This window comes from Panthera pardus, unplaced genomic scaffold (genome assembly GCF_024362965.1).
Source record: "Panthera pardus isolate Hobbes unplaced genomic scaffold, ASM2436296v1 HiC_scaffold_7, whole genome shotgun sequence".
NCBI classification, from domain to species: Eukaryota; Metazoa; Chordata; class Mammalia; order Carnivora; family Felidae; genus Panthera; species Panthera pardus.
The window spans coordinates 40,693,991-40,710,364 of record NW_026527002.1 but is presented as its reverse complement, the minus strand read 5'-3'; the positions used below and the strand labels follow the sequence as shown (position 1 = coordinate 40,710,364).

At 38.2% G+C, this 16,374-nt stretch overlaps 1 protein-coding gene across 4 annotated transcripts in view; it reads left to right on the top strand.

Annotated features, from left to right (window-relative positions):
- The window catches only part of LOC109269505 (RAD54 homolog B), a 120,416-nt gene that overhangs the window by 7,749 nt on the left and 96,293 nt on the right, over positions 1-16,374 (top strand). The window contains exons 1-2 of one of the 4 annotated variants that reach the window (XM_053896081.1): positions 9,670-9,783; positions 12,619-12,683. In XM_053896081.1, the coding sequence (XP_053752056.1) occupies positions 12,662-12,683 (22 nt within the window). In that variant the 5' untranslated portion in view covers positions 9,670-9,783; positions 12,619-12,661. Of the gene's footprint in view, positions 1-9,614; positions 9,784-12,618; positions 12,684-16,374 lie in introns of those variants that run through there. The other 3 variants (XM_019453483.2, XM_019453482.2, XM_053896080.1) reach the window with 3 other exon arrangements.

Here is a 16,374-nt window from a genome sequence, read left to right as displayed (position 1 = left end):
AGCCTGATGCAGGGCTAGAATTCATGAACTGCAAGATCATGACTTGAGCCGAAGTTGGCTGCTTAACCAACTGAGCCACCCAGGTGCCCCTAAGAAGTAGACTTTAAAAATTCTCATCACAAGAAAAATTTTTTGTAACTATGTATGGTGATGGATGTTAACTATGTTTATTGTGGTGATCAATTTGAAATATATTCAAATCTTGAAGCATTCCACTGTACACTTGAAACTAATATGTTATATCTCAGTTAAGCCTCAATTAAAACAAAAGTTTAGCCGTTTCTTAAGCCAGGGCTGAAGAGAAAACTGCCTTCAGTACTCCAATTAAAGGAGCTTATTAGCATACAACAGTATATGCTTAAGAATGATTTGTGGGGATAAAGGAAGAATTTTAAGTTGCATGTTTATTACATGGGAACACATTTAAGCACCTACAATATGGCAGGATTTTATTTTTTATAAAATTTTTTTAATATTTATTTTTGAGAGAGAGTGTGCATTCACGGGGGAGGGGCAGAAAGAGAGAGGGACAGAGGATCAGAAGCAGGCTCTGTGCTAACAGCAGAGAGCCTGATGTGGGGCTCAAACTCACAAACCATGAGATCATGACCTGAGCTGAAGTCAGATGCTTAACTGACTGAACTACCCAGGGACCCCAATATGACAGGATTTTAAAGGGAATTAATACATTTAATATTAGTGTACTCTATAACAAAGAGTTTGCACATTAGTTCTTAATCCATGGAACAGAATCAGTCTGTGTGATTCTTTTTTTTTTTTTTTAAGTTTATTTACTTTGAGAGAGACAGAGCGAGAGAAAAAGAGAGCACCAGCAGGAGATGGGCAGAGAAAGAGAGAGAGGATGCAAAGCCAGCTCTGTGCTGTCTGATGTGGGGCTTGATCCCACGAACCATGAGATCCTGACTTGAACTGAAATCAAGAGTCAGATGGTTAACTGACTGAGCCACCCAGCACCCCCAATTTGTGTAATTTCTACAACAATGTAAGGGACTGGACTGGTTAGTATGAACTCTAGAAGGAAGTTTGAGGCATGGAGAACCATAAATACCTCCTAGATATTTGGACATTGGCTAGAATGACTTTTTTTCCTCCTTACCTGCCTTGCTTTCCATAGCAGTTGTTGGCCTTAGACAGCTGTGTTTACTTGTCCATAAAAAAAAAGTTCAATGGATACCCAAACTAGTGCATGAATGTTTGAGGAAATAAGATATTTGAATAAATTCAAGCATCTTCTCACAACATACTTTTTACGATGATTTTTAAAAATATTTATTTATTTTTGAGAGAGAGATAGAGTGCAAGTAGGGGAGGGGCAGAGAGAGAGGGAGACACAGTCTGAACCAGGCTCCAGGCTCTGAGCTGTCAGCACAGAGCCCGATGCAGGGCTTGAACCCACGAACCGTGAGATCATGACCTGAGCCAAAGTCAGATGCTTAACTGACTTTAAAGTCAGAAACTTTAACTGAGCCACCCAGGTGCCCCTAGATGACTTTTTTTTTTAAGTTTATTTTTGAGAGAGACAAAGACAACGTGGGTTGGAGAGCAGAGAGAGAGAGGGAGAGAGAGAGAATCCCAAGCAGGTTCTGTGCTGTGAGCACAGAGCCCGATGCTGGGCTCAAACTCACGAAACTTTGAGATCATGACCTGAGCTGACATCCAAGAGCCAAATGCTTAACCGCTGAGCCACCCAGGTGTCCCACAACATGCTTTTAAGACTTACAAAGGTTGGGCACTTGGGTGTCTCACTTGGTTAAGCGTTTGGCTCTTGATTTCGGGTCTTGGTTCGTGGGTTCAAACTGCACATTGGGCTCTGTCCTGGGCACTGGATCTTGCTTGGGATTCTCTCTCCTTCTTTCTCCTTGCCCCTCCCCTGCTTGCTTGTTCTTTTTTTCAAAAATAAATAATAAAAAAGGGAAAAATACTAACTTTTCAGGGAGACCTGGCTAATGACACCTTTATCAAATATATACTTAAGTGATGGGGCAAATCAGTAGTATGTGCCTCTTGGTATGATGAACAGTGGTATTTCTGTCCAAATTGTATAACCTGAAGCTAATCATAAGAAACATCAGACAATCCATATTGGGACATTCTACAAAATGGCCTGTACTCTTCAAAAGTGTCAAAGTCTCAAAAGACAAATAAACGTTGAGGAATTGTTCTAGATTAGAGACTACAGAACCATGCTTGCTAAATATAATATATGATCTGATATTGGCCATGGCTCAGGGAAAAAACTATAAAAGACATTATTGGGATAAGTGGCTGAATTTGAATGTGGACTGTGGGTTAGATAATAATATAGCAATGTTAAATCTTGATTTTGGTAATTTTACTGTGATTGTGGAAGAGAATGTCTTTGCTCTTTGGAAACACATCTGGAAATATTTAGAGGTAAAGGAGCACAGTGTCTCCAGCTCTATCTCAAATATAAACACACATATACACATAAAGAGAGGGAAGAAGGGAAAACAAATGGAGCAAAATGTAAATAAATGGTGAATCTGGGTAAATGCTATCAGGGATTTCCTTGTATTTTTGTAATGTTTCTTTAAGTTTGAAAGTATGTAAAAATAAATTTATGGCCTCTGTTCATTGTTTTGACTTTGGAATCTTATAGGTTTTTTGATTGCCTCTGAAACTTATTTTGATAAATATTTATAAAGATATGGCAACTATGTCTGTTATTGTGAGTTATATTTAAAAAAATTCAAACATATACTCTGGTAGGCAGAAAAATGGACCTCCCAAAACATCCATGTTTTAATTCTTGGAACCTGTGAATATGTTACCTTACATAGCTAAAGGAACTTGGACTAGGTGATTAATGTTAAAGAAGACCCTGAGGTGGGGAGGTTATCCTGGATTATCTGGGTCCGCTCAGTTTAATGACAAAGGTTCTTAAAAGTAGAAGAGGGAGACAGAAGAGAGTGTTAAGGAAATGTGGTTATGTAAGCAGGGTCAGAGAGATACAGAGTAGCTGGCTTTGAAGAAGGAGGAAGGGGACCACAATCCAGGGAATGTGGATGACTTAGAAGTTCACAAAGACGTGGCATGAAAACAGACTCTCAGATCAGTGGAACAGAATAGAGAACCCAGAAATGGACCCACAAACGTATGGCCAACTAATTTTTGACAAAGCAGGAAAGAATATCCAATGGAATAAAGACCGTCTCTTCAGCAAATGGTACTGGGAAAACTGGACAGCAACATGCAGAAAAATGAACCTGGACCACTTTCTTACACAAAGATAAACTCAAAATGGATGAAAGACCTAAATGTAAGATAGGAAGCCATCAAAATCCTAGAGGAGAAAACAGGCAAAAACCTCTTTGACCTTGGCAGCAGCAACTTCTTACTTGACATGCCTCCAGAGGCAAGGGAGACCAAAGCAAAAAATGAACTATTGGGACCTCATCAAGATAAAAAGCTTCTACACAATGAAGGAAGTAATCACCAAAACTAAAAGGCAACCAACGGAATAGAAGATATCTGCAAATGAAGTATCAGATAAAGATCAGATAAAGGGTTAGTATCCAAAATCTATAAAGAACTTATAAAACTCAACACCCAAAAAACAAATAATCTAGTGAAGAAACGGGCAAAAGACATGAGTAGACACTTCTCCAAAGAAGGCATCCAGATGGCCAACTGACACATGAAAAACTGCTCAACATCACTCATCATCAGGGAAATAAATACAGATCAAAACCACAATGAGATATCACCTCACACCTGTCAGAATGGCTAACATTAACAACTCAGGCAACAACAGATGTTGGCGAGGATGCAGAGAAAGAGGAACCCTTTTGCACTGCTGGTGGGAATGCAAACTGGTGCGGCCACTCTGGAAAACAGTACGGAGGTTCCTCAAAAAATTAAAAATAGAATTGCCCTACGACCCAGCAACTGCACTACTAGGTATTTATCCAAGGGATACAGGTATGCTGTTTCGAAGGGACGCATGCACCCCAATGTTTATAGCAGCACTATCAACAACATCCAAAGTATGGAAAGAGCCCAAATGCCCAATGATGGATGAATGGATAAAAAGATGTGGTATATATATACAATGGAGTATTACTAGTCAATCAAAAATGAAATCTTGCCATTTGCAACTATGTGGATGGAACAAGAGGCTATTATGCTAAGTGAAATTAGTTGGAGAAAGACAAATATCATATGACTTCACTCATATGAGGACTTAAAGATACAAAACAGATGAACATAAGGGAAGGGAAGCAAAAGTAACATATATAAACAGAGAGAGGGGGACAAAACATAAGAGACTCTTAAATATGGAGAACAATCAGAGGGTTGCTAGAGGGGTTGTGGGAGGGGGGATGGGCTAAATGGATAAGGGACATTAAGTAATCTTCTCCTGAAATCATTGTTGCACTATATGCAAACTAACTTGGATGTAAATTAAAAAATTTTAAAAAAAGTTTGCAAAGACAAGGAAATGTATTCTAGAACTTCAAGAAAGGGGTGCATCCTTGCTGATCACCTTGATGTTAGCCTGGTGAGATTCAAGTCAGAGTTCTAACATACAGAATTGCAAAATGATAGATTTGCATTGTTTTTAAGCCACTAAATTTGTGTTCATTTGTTATAGCAGCAATAGAAAACTAATACATGTACAGAAATAGAGAAAAAATATATATAACCTTTATGCACCCATTATTTAGCTTCAATGATCATCAGTTCATGGCCAGTCTTGTTTCATTTTTACCTCTTCAGTTCCCTCCCTAGTTCCTCTTTACTCATTAATTTTGTAAAGTTTTTATTTTTAAATATTTTATTTTTAAGTAATCTCTACACTCAATATGCTGCTTGAATTTACAACCCTGAGATTAAGAGTTGCCTGCCAGGTTCCCCTTAAGTTTTTATTTTAATCACCCAATGCTTGTCATGACACGTGCACCCCTTAATCCCTATTACCTATTTCACCCATCCTCACCACCCCCACCTCTGCTCTGATAATCATAAGTTTGTTCTCTATAGTTAAGAGTCTGTTTCTTGGTTTGTCTCTTGTTCTTTTTTAATTCCCCTTTGCGCGTTTCTTATTATCATCATTAGCATTCTTAATTTACATCCAAGTTAGTTAACATATAGTGTAATAATGGTTTCAGGAATAGAATTTAGTGATTCATTGCTTAACGTATAACGCCCAGTGCTCATCCCAACAAGTGCCCTCCTTAATGCCCCTTGCCCATTTAGCCCATCCCACCACCCAAACCCCTCCAACAGCCCTCAGTTTGTTCTCATGGTTTGTCTCCCTCCCTGTTTTTGTATTATTTTTGTTTCCCTTCCTTTATGTTAATCTGTTTTGTATCTTAAATTCCACACATGAGTGAAGTCATATGATACTTATCTTTCTGTGACTGACTTGTTTCGCTTAGCATAATACACTCTAGTTTCATTTGCAAATGGCAAGATTTCATTCTTTTTGATCTCTGAGTAATATTCCGTTGTATATATGTACCACATCTTTAACCATTCATCAGTCAATGGATATTTGGGCTCTTTCTGTACTTTGGCTATCGTAGGTAGTGCTGCTATAAACATTGGGGTGCATGTGTCCCTTTGAAACAGCATACCTGTATCCCTTGGATAAATACCTAGTAGTGCAGTTGCTGGGTCATAGGGTAGTTCTATTTTTAATTTTTTGAGGAACCTCCGTACTGTTTTCCAGAGTGGCCGCACCAGTTTGCATTCCTACCAGCAGTGCAAAAGGGTTCCTCTTTCTCTGCATCCTCGCCAACATCTGTTGTTGCCTGAGTTGTTAATGTTAGCCATTCTGACAGGTGTGAGGTGATCTCTCATTGTGGTTTTGATTTGTATTTCCCTGATGATGAGTGATGTTGAGCAGTATTTCATGTGTCTGTTAGTCATTTGGATGTCTTCTTTGGAGAAGACCTGTTTTTGCCCATTTCTTCACTGGATTATTTCTGTTTTGGGTGTTGAGTTTCATAAGTTCTTTATAGATTTTGGATACTAATCCTTTATCTGATACTTCATTTGCAGATATCTTCTCCCATTCCATTGGTTACCTTTTAGTTTTGCTGATTATTTCCTTCACTGTGCAGAAGCTTTTTATCTTTTTTTTTTTTAATCTTTATTTTTTACTTTTGAGAGAGAGAGAGACAGAGTACAAGCAGGGGAGGAACAGAGAGAGAGGCAGACACAGAATCGGAAGCAGGCTCCAGCCTCTCAGCTGTCAGCACAGAGCCTGACATGGGCTTGAACTCACAAACCGTGAGATCATGACCTGAGCCAAAGTCAGACGCTTATCCAACTAAGCTAGCCAGGTGCCCTGAAGCTTTTTTATCTTGATGTGGTCCCAATAGTTCATTTTTGCTTTGGTTTCCCTTGCCTCTGGAGACATGTCAAGTAAGATGTTGCTGCTGTCAAGGTCAAAGAGGTTTTTGCCTATTTTCTCCTCTAGGATTTTGATGGCTTCCTGTCTTACATTTAGGTCTTTCATCCGTTTCGAGATTATTTTTGTGCATGGTGTAGGAAAATGGTCCAGGTTCATTTTTCTGCATGTCACTGTCCATTTTCCCAGCACCAGTTGCTGAAGAGATGGTCTTTATTCCATTGGATATTCTTTCTTGCTTTGTCAAAGATTAGTTGGCCATATGTTTGTGGGTCCATTTCTGGGTTCTCTATTTTGGGTTCTCCATTGATTTATGTGTCTGTTTGTGTGTTAGTACCATACCGTCTTGATGATTACAGCTTTGTAATACAGTTTGAAGTCTGGGATTGTGATGCCTTCAGCTGTGGTTTCCTTTTTCAGGATAGCTTTGGCTCTTCGTGTCTTTTCAGGTTCCATATGAATTTTAAGGTTGTTTATTCTAGCTCTGTGAAGAATGCTGATGTTATTTTTGATAGGGATTGCATTGACTATGTAGATTGCTTTGGGTAGTGTCGACATTTTAACAATATTTGTTCTTCAATACATGAGCATGGAATGTTTTTCCATTTTTTTTTTGTGTCATCTTCAATTTTTTTCATGAACTTTAGATTTTTTACCTCTTTGTTTAGGTTTATCCCTAGGTATTTTATGGTTTTTGGTGCATCATTTGTTTTGTTTCTTAAGTTCCACATATGAGTGAAATCATGTGGTATTTGTCTTTCTCTGACTTATTTCACTTAGCATTATACTCTTTATCGCCATCCATGTTGTTGCAAATGGCAAGATTTCATTCTTTTTTTTAAGGCTGAATAATATTCCTCTGTGTGTGTGTGTGTGTGTGTGTGTGTGTGTGTGTGTGTGTGTGTGTGTTTGTGTGTGTGTATGTGCGTGTACACACCACATTTTCTTCATTCATCATTTGATGGACACTTGGGATGCTTCCATATCTTGGCCATTGTAAATAATGCTGCTATAAACGTAGGGATGCATAATACTTTGAATTAGTGTTTTTGCATCCTGGGCTGGTTCACCCCCTCCTTAGGCAACCTAGTGGTCCCCCGCTCCCAGGAGGCCACCATATTGATGCCAAACTTAGTGCAGACACCCAGTTGGAATAGCGCGCCACAGCCCAGAATTCCTGGGCTCAAGCAATCCTCCTGTTTCAGCCTGAGTAGCTGAGACTACAGGTGCATGCCACCACACCTGGCTGAATTAGTGTTTTTGTATTCTTTGGGTAAATACCTAGTAGTGTAATTACTGGATCATAGGATAGTTCTATTTTTAACTTTCTGAGGAACTTCCATACTGTTTTCCACAGTTGCTGCAGCAGTTTGCATTCCACCAATAATACATGAGGGTTCCTGTTTCTCTATATCCTCACCAGCATCTCTTGTTTCCTGTGTTGTTGATTGTGTAGCCATCGTGACAGGTGTGAGGTGATGCCTTATTGTAGTTTTGATTTGCGTTTCCCTGATGATGAGTGATGTTGAGCATCTTTTCATGTGTATGTTGGCTATTTGTATGTCTTTGCAGAAGTTTTTATTCATGTCTTCTGTCCATTTTTGATTGGATTATTTGTTTTGGGTGTATTGTATAAGTTTTTTTAAAATATATTTTAGATACTAACCGTTTATTTGATATAGCATTTGCAAATATCTTCTCGTATTCTGTAGGTTGCCCTTTAGTTTTGTTGATTGTTTCCTTTGCTGTGTAAGAAGCTTTTTACTTTGATGTAGTCCCAGTAGTTTATTTTTGCTTTTGTCTCCCTTGCCTCAGGGGACCTATCTAGAAAAAAGTTGCTACAGCCAGTGTCAGAGAAATTACCATCTGTGCTCTCTCTTCTAGCATTTTTATGGTTTTAGGTCTCACATTTAGGTCTTTAATCCATTTTGAATTTATTTTTGTGTATGGTGTAAGAAGGTGGTCCAGTTTCATTGTTTTGCATGGAGCTGTCCAGTTTTCCCAGCACCATTTGCTGAAGAGACTGCCTTTTTTCCATTGGATATTCTTTCCTGCTTTGTCGAAGATTAATTGACCATATAATTGTGAGTTTGTTTCTGGGTTTTGTATTCTGTTCTATGAACTATGTGTCTATTTTTATGGCAGTACTATATTCTTTTCATTACTACAGTTTTGTAATATAACTTGAGGTCTGGAATTGTGATCCCTCCAGCTCTGATTTTTCAGGGTTGCTTTGTCTATTTGGAGTCCATATAAATTTTAGGATTGTTTGTTCTAGTAATGTGAAAAATGCTGGTGGTAATTTTGTTTTTTTAAAACAAAAATTTTGAGAGAGAGAGAGAGAGAGGCATGTTTGTGTGTGAGAGGGGCAGAGAGAGAGGGAGAGAGAGACAGTCCTAAGTAGGCCCCACACTGTCAGCACAGAGCCCCATGTGGGGCTTGAATTCATGAACTGTGAGATCATGACCTAAGTGGAAATCAAGAATTGGCCACTTAACTTACTGAGCCATCCAGGCTCCTCTGGTGGTATTTTGATTGAGATTGCCTTAAATGTGTGGATTGCTTTGGGTAGTATAGACATTTGAACAATATTTGTTCTTCTAATCCATGAGCATGGAATGTCTTTCCATTTCTTTGTGTTATCTTCAGTTTCTTTCATCAGTGTTCATAATTTTCAGAGTATAGGTCTTTTACCTCTTACCTTTTACCTTTGGTTAGGTTTATTCCTAGGTGTCTTATTATTTTTGGTGCAATCTACTCATTATTTTGATGCAAATCCCAGGAATATCTTTTCATTTGTAAACAGTTCAGTATTTGTCTCTGTAACCAACACAGTGACAGTACCATTATCCCACATAAAAATGGAGAATATTTAAATATTGATTTTAATATTAAGAAATTTGGCAAGAAAAAACCACAGTTGATTCTGAGAATGGCTTGTTATGACATGTTTAAAAACTCTTCTGATACATTGTTTACACTATAATTATAAGCATAATTTTCATTTTATTATGTCTTTAGCTTTTATAACATAATTAAAAGTTTAATAGTTTAGTAGACAGTAAAATTGGATTTTTAATTTATTTTAAAATGCCTATTTCCTTTTAAGATATAGAGAAGTTGGTAGTTCATATTTTAAATTAGGAATTTATTATATAAAAATATGGAAAATTAGATTTAATTTCTGCATAAAATACATATTTCCTTCTTTTAGGTTGCTGCAAATAAGAATACCTTTCTCCAGTTACAAAATAATACCCAAATATGCAGTTTAAATCTGCCTACTGACGGAAGTGCTAGAGAAATTAATCATGGGCATAATTACAATGGAAAACAGTGTCTTGAAGTATCTGTAATGGCAACATTAGATCCACCTCATACAGGTAAGACTGCTTTTTATTGATTAGGTTTACACTTGACCAGTTGTAGTACAGTATTATTTAAGTTGACTATTTTCAAAATTGAATGTTCTATTTGAAAAGTGTTGAAATACCCCTAGGTTCTTGGCAATTCGTTTTTTTGTTGCCATAATTTCTTTTTTCAGTCTTTCTTTCTTTTTTTATTTTTATTTTTATTTATTTTGAGAGAGAGCATGTGCAGGAGAAGGGCAGAGAGAGAGAGGGAGAGTGAGAATCCTAAGCAGGCTCCACACTGTCAGTGAAGAGCCCGATGTGAGGCTTGAACCCATGAACCATGAGATCACAACCTAAGCCAAATCCAAGAGTCAGATGCTTAACTGAGCTACCCAGGCGCCCTATTTTGTCATAATTTCTTTAATTATTGGATTGATAACCATGTAATTCAAATCTTGTACTTTATAGTAGGTATCTAAGACTGTTAATTGTAAACTTGTTGGTCAAACATGGTCTTTTCCTCAAGTACCAAAATAAATTCTGTTTATTTAAAATTTTTTTTTTAACGTTTATTTATTTTTGAGACAGGGAGAGACAGAGCATGAATAGGGGAGGGTCAGAGAGAGGGAGACACAGAATATGAAGCAGGCTCCAGGCTCTGAGCTGTCAGCACAGAGCCCGACGCGAGGCTAGAACTCACGGACTGCAAGATCATGACCTGAGCCGAAGTCGTCCGCTTAACTGACTGAGCCACCCAGGCGCCCCAATAAATTCTGTTTAAAGGTTTGATTAAAATTTTTTTTAAAAACCATGTTGGGGCATGTGGCTAGCTCAGTAGGTAGAGTATACAACTCTTTATCTCAGGGTCATGAGTTCAAGCCCCATGTTGAGCATGGAGCCTACTTTAAAAAAAAATTAAAAAAAATTTTAAAACCATGTTAACAGTGCTAAGTTGGAGAGGTGAACTTGAAATGAATAAAATTGTTAATTCATAATAGTCCATAGAGTACCTCCAAATCAGATTTGTATTATGAGGGTATGTAATTGAAGGAGAACCAAGGATTTAACAGATGCTCCCTCCCTGCAATGTTGAATTGGGTTAAAATAATGATTATGTTTCTTTTTGTACCTGTCAGAGATTAATATTCTACAAGTAATGGGGCGCCTGGGTGGCGCAGTCGGTTAAGTGCCCGACTTCAGCCAGGTCACGATCTCGCGGTCCGTGAGTTCGAGCCCCGCGTCAGGCTCTGGGCTGATGGCTCGGAGCCTGGAGCCTGTTTCCGATTCTGTGTCTCCCTCTCTCTCTGCCCCTCCCCCGTTCATGCTCTGTCTCTCTCTGTCCCAAAAATAAATAAAAAACGTTGAAAAAAAAATTAAAAAAAAAAAAAAAATTCTACAAGTAATTAAAAGAATAGAGTTGTTTACTAGTGTTTATTTGACCTTGTGAAAGACAACATTAAGACTACATTTTTCCAAATGACCTTTTATTCATTTTTTGCTTGAGTAAACAGATTCAGGGAGAGAGCCCCATCTGCTGGTCTATAGAAGAGTAATTGTCATTCTCAAGATACCAGTGCTAATCAATAAGATTCCTTAAGCACTTAACCCTTTTTGAAGGAACTTATTGAGCTTTGTGATGATTAGTACATTTTACCTCTGAATGGGTTAGTTTCTTCTAGTGGGAGAAAGGAATCCTGTGTTTTGCTAACTGGCTAGGATCTTCAGTTTCATTTATGTGCTCCTTGTAACTTTTCAAAAGTTGTTACTGGAGTCAAGACAAAGTTGAAGAGGGCTTTTGGAGCTGGATCTAGGGATCTGAAATCCCTAGAGACAGCTCTGGCTATGGCACTTTAGCTGCTGCGCTGTCTCACTGATTTAGTCTCTCCTTCTTTTTTCCTTTTCTCCCTTCCTCTTATTTTCCTTCCATCTTTGTTAAGTGGATATCCTGTTTTCCCAGGTTTTCTTCTCTACTGTCAAGCTGGTGGCAGATAATGATCCATGTATGCCTTTTTCTTTTCTATTACGGTAGCTAATCTTCACCAGAGAGTGATATTTAGACTCTGTAATATGTTCTGTGTTACTGATTTGCTGCTTTATTTTTGTTCTATAGTTTCTCACTCTCTAACCTGCTAAATATTAGGAGGGAGTTAAGAGTTAAGATAAATTGAAGAGGGAGTTAATTTACTCAACCCTTAATCCCTTAATCCCTTCTCTGATTTGGTACATTCACTGGACTGGGGAACCTTTGCCAACCTCCTGACACCCTCCTGCCTCTCATTCAGAGAGAGGCTAATTGGGGAAAAGAGCATTGTGAGAAACATCTTGCTTTCTGTGGTGAATTACTAGAGAAGGATGTTGTGTGAGGAGAAGTATGGAGATGAGAGATCCATGTAGTATACATTCACCTTTTCACATCTTTTTAATCCTACACATAATCCACCTTGAAGTACGGTCCAAATCTGTTTGTCCCAGTTAAAATATGTCGTCATTTTCCCCTATCACTTTTTATTTTGAAAAATTTCCTATATGTAGAGAAGTTGAAAGAATAATTATTATCCTAAATTCTGCATTTGTTAATCTTTTGCTTCTCCCTCCCTTATATGTCCCTTTTTTTTCTGGATCATTTGAAAATAAGTTGCAGATGTCATGCCACATCATCTCTAAATACTTCAGCTTATATTTCTTAAAATTTCTTAGTAGTAATTCATAATATTTAATATATACTTCATCATTAATATCATTTTTGCATAAGCTGATTTAAGTTTGGTTTCTTTCTCAACTGAAAGTTCCCTGATGAGTATATTTTCACTCCATTGAACTTCACTGAGCGCTTCAGGTCTCTTTATAAACCCTGTTCCTTTGCAGATAATAGTCCCTATGTGAGAAAGAAGATGTAGATCTACCACTAATGACTTCACCTATGGCTCAGGGTATGTGCCTTATTTGGAGATGTGCTAGAAGGGCCCACTCTGTCTTAAAAAAATTATTTCATTCATTCATTCATTCATTCATTCATTCATTCATTCATGTATTATTTTTGTCTACAGCCTCTGCTGTTTGCCTAGTCTTGAGAAAATTAAAGCCTGGAAGAGGGGAAATATATAATGGGTTGAATTGTGTCCCCTAAAAAGATGTCTTTAAGTCGTAACCTATGGTACCTGCGAATGTGACCTTATTTGGAAATAGGGTCTTTGCAGTTGTAATCAACTTAAGATGAGGTCATACTGTGTTAGGCCCTAAATCACAAAGCTGGTGTCCTTGTGAGGAGAGAGAGACCCAGAAACACAGAGAGAAAGACCACATGATGACGAAGGCGGAGATTGGAGTAGCTGCAAACCAAGGAGCACCAAGGATTGTTGGCAACCACCAGAAGCTTTCTAGAAAGTGGCAAGGAAGGATTCTCCCCTAAAATCTTCAGAGAGCAAAAGGCTTTGCTGACACCTTAATTTTGAACATCTGGTCTCCAGATTTTGAGAGAATAAATTCTGTTGCTTAAGCCACCTGGTTTTTGGTACTTTGTTGTGGCAGTCTTCAAAAATTAATATAGGAAGTTCTAGACCTCCTGATATTCAGAACTGTATTTACTTTCTTCAGAAACAGAGAAATTGTTTCATTTTTTCTGATTCCTTCTCATTCTGATGAACTATAAGGTGAGACTTAGTTCTCCCTCAGACTGTTCAACCACACTATCTTGTGTTGTATGTATTTACCTGACCCTGTTTCACCTAAGGCAAGAACTTTCTCTTTAGGTTTTAAAACAAAAATTTTTAAGTTTATTTATTTACTTTGAGAGAGAATGAGCACAAGCAGGGGAGGAGCAGAGGGGAGAGAGAGAATCCCAAGCAGGCTTCACGCCATCAGTGCACAACTTGATGTGGGGCTTGAATTCACAAACCCGTGAGATCATGACCTAAGCCGAGATCAAGAGTCGGATGCCCAACTGACTCTGTTACCCAGGCACCCCTGTTGCACCCCTGTTGTTCAGGTTTTAAATCAAATAGTATGAATTCAAAAACAATTTATGACTGAATGAAAGGATCTTAGAAAACTTGTAATTAAGTCCTTTGGGTAAGTCTTTTGGCTTTGAAATGCTTCAGAGAAGTCCAGTAGTCAAGAAGAAGCTACTGGAACATTATAGTTTTCAGGGTTTGGTGATATTTGAGAGAACAGTTCCAAAAAGTGGAACAAAAGTCATATTGTAGTAGGGAACTAATGAGTGGAAACAGGCAAATGAAGTTAATATAAGTAAATGAAGTATGTAAAAATAAATTTGGTTGTGAAGGGAAGGAATAGTATCCTGAGAGAGAGCAGGGTACCAGGAGGTGGTAGTTGTTGTTTTTTGTTGTTGTTGTTTTTGAGATTCTATGTTTTAAGTAATCTCTACATCCAACATGGGGCTTGAATCCACAACCCCGAGATCCAAAGTTGCATGCTTGGGTCCCCTGGGTGGCTCAGTTGGTTAAGTGTCCGACTCTTGGTTTTGGCTCAGTTCATGATCTCATGTTTTTTTTTAGTTCCAACCCTGTGTTGGGCTCTGCACTGACAGTGTGGAGCCTGCTTGGGCTTGTCTCTCTCCCTCTCTCTCCCTCTCTCTCCCTCTCTCTCCCTCTCTCTCCCTCTCTCTCCCTCTCTCTCCCTCTCTCTCCCTCTCTCTCCCTCTCTCTCCCTCTCTCTCCCTCTCTCTCCCTCTCTCTCCCTCTCTCTCCCTCTCTCTCCCTCTCTCTCCCTCTCTCTCTAACCCTTCCCTGCTCACGCTGTCTCTGTCTCTCTCAGAATAAATAAACTTAAAAAAAAAAGTTTCACTCTCTACTGACTGAGCCAATCTTGTTTAAAAGTAGTATGGTATAGGCTGTCAGGAATGAGGTAGTGAAGAGGGGAAGATTAAGGATATAAAAAGGGAGTGATAAAATCTTTCTCGGTGTAGATATTAGATAAGTATTTTTCAATTGGGTTTGAAGTCCCTGGAGATGGTTGGGTGTATTCTCAGGTGTTTATAAATTCTTAGAGAAGCTTAGAATTTTGTATTTTCTTTTAACTGATGTGAATAAATGCATGTAAACATATGCTGGATCTTTTAGATGGCCACCTTATATAATTATTATAAGTTTTCATGTCTTCAAATGAGAAGAGGGCTGAACAGAATGTGTTAGTGGTCTACTCCTACCAAATGCAGTTTTTATATATTCACTTAAGATGGTCTAACAATTGACCCGTTGTATATCTTGTTGAAAAGAAAACTTGTTGAAAATAACCTGTGCCAAATCTGTTGGTATTATATTTATGTCATGAATAACGGTTTAATTTCAGTAAGGTATCACTATCATATTAAATTATTGTGATTTTTAATTTTATTGGTTTTATATTTAGTTTATAAATGTTTAATTTTTTATTGTAATAAAATATGCATAACATAGAATTCACCATTTTAACTAAAGTGTACAACTGAGTGGCATTTAGCATATTTACAATGTTTTGCAACAGTCACCACTATCTAATTCCAGTTTCATGATGCTAAAAGAAAACCCAGACCAATTAAGCAATCAGTTCTCCACTCCCCACTTCTACATAGCCCCTGGCAACCACCAGTCTGCTTCCTGTCTCTATGGATTTGCTTGTTTTGGATATTTCATATGAATAGAATTATAAAATGTAGTTCTTCATGACTTAAAACAACAAGTAATGCATCACATGGTAAGGAATTTAGAAGGCGTGAAGAATATAATAAAAAAAACTCCCTTCCCTGATCCGTAGCCATCTAGTTCTCTAGAGGCAAACTAGTTTTCAATTTTAGGGTATCTTTTTGGAGATATTCTATACATTTTGAAAAAAATTTTTTTTTTTAACCTTTATTTATTTTTGAGACAGAGAGAGACAGAGCATGAATGGGGGAGGGTCAGAGAGAGGGAGATACAGAATCTGAAACAGGCTCCAGGCTCTGAGCTGTCAGCACAGAGCCCGACGCGGGGCTCAAACCCACGGACCGCGAGATCATGACCTGAGCCAAAGTCGGACGCTTAACCGACTGAGCCACCCAGGCGCCCCTACATTTTGAATCATATTTGTGTGTATATATTCTCCCCATACAAATGATTGTTCACCTGCTGCAATGTTCTATACGTTGCATTTTTACTGTAACAGTATATCTTAGAAATCTTTTTGTCAGTACATTTAGAACTACCTTATGCTGTTTATTTTATTTTTTATTTATTTTTATTTTTCAAATATAATTTATTGTCAAGTTGGTTAACATACTGTGTATAGTGTGCTCTTGGTTTTGGGGGCAGATTCCCTTGATTCATTGCTTACATACAACAACCAGTGCTCATCCCAACAAGTGTCCTCCTCAATGCCCACCACCCATTTTCCCCTCTCCTACAATTCCTCTACCTTATGCTTTAAAAAAAATTTTTTTTAATGCTTATTTATTTTTGAGAGAGAGAGAGAGCCAGTGGGAGAGGGGCAGAGAGAGAGAGCCAGTGGGAGAGGGGCAGAGAGAGGGAGATGCAGAATCCAAAGCAAGCTCCAGGCTCTGCGCTGTCAGCACAGAGCATGATGTCGGGCCTGAACCCCCTAAACATGAGATCATGACCTGAGCCACCCAAGCGCCCCTAAAAGTTACCA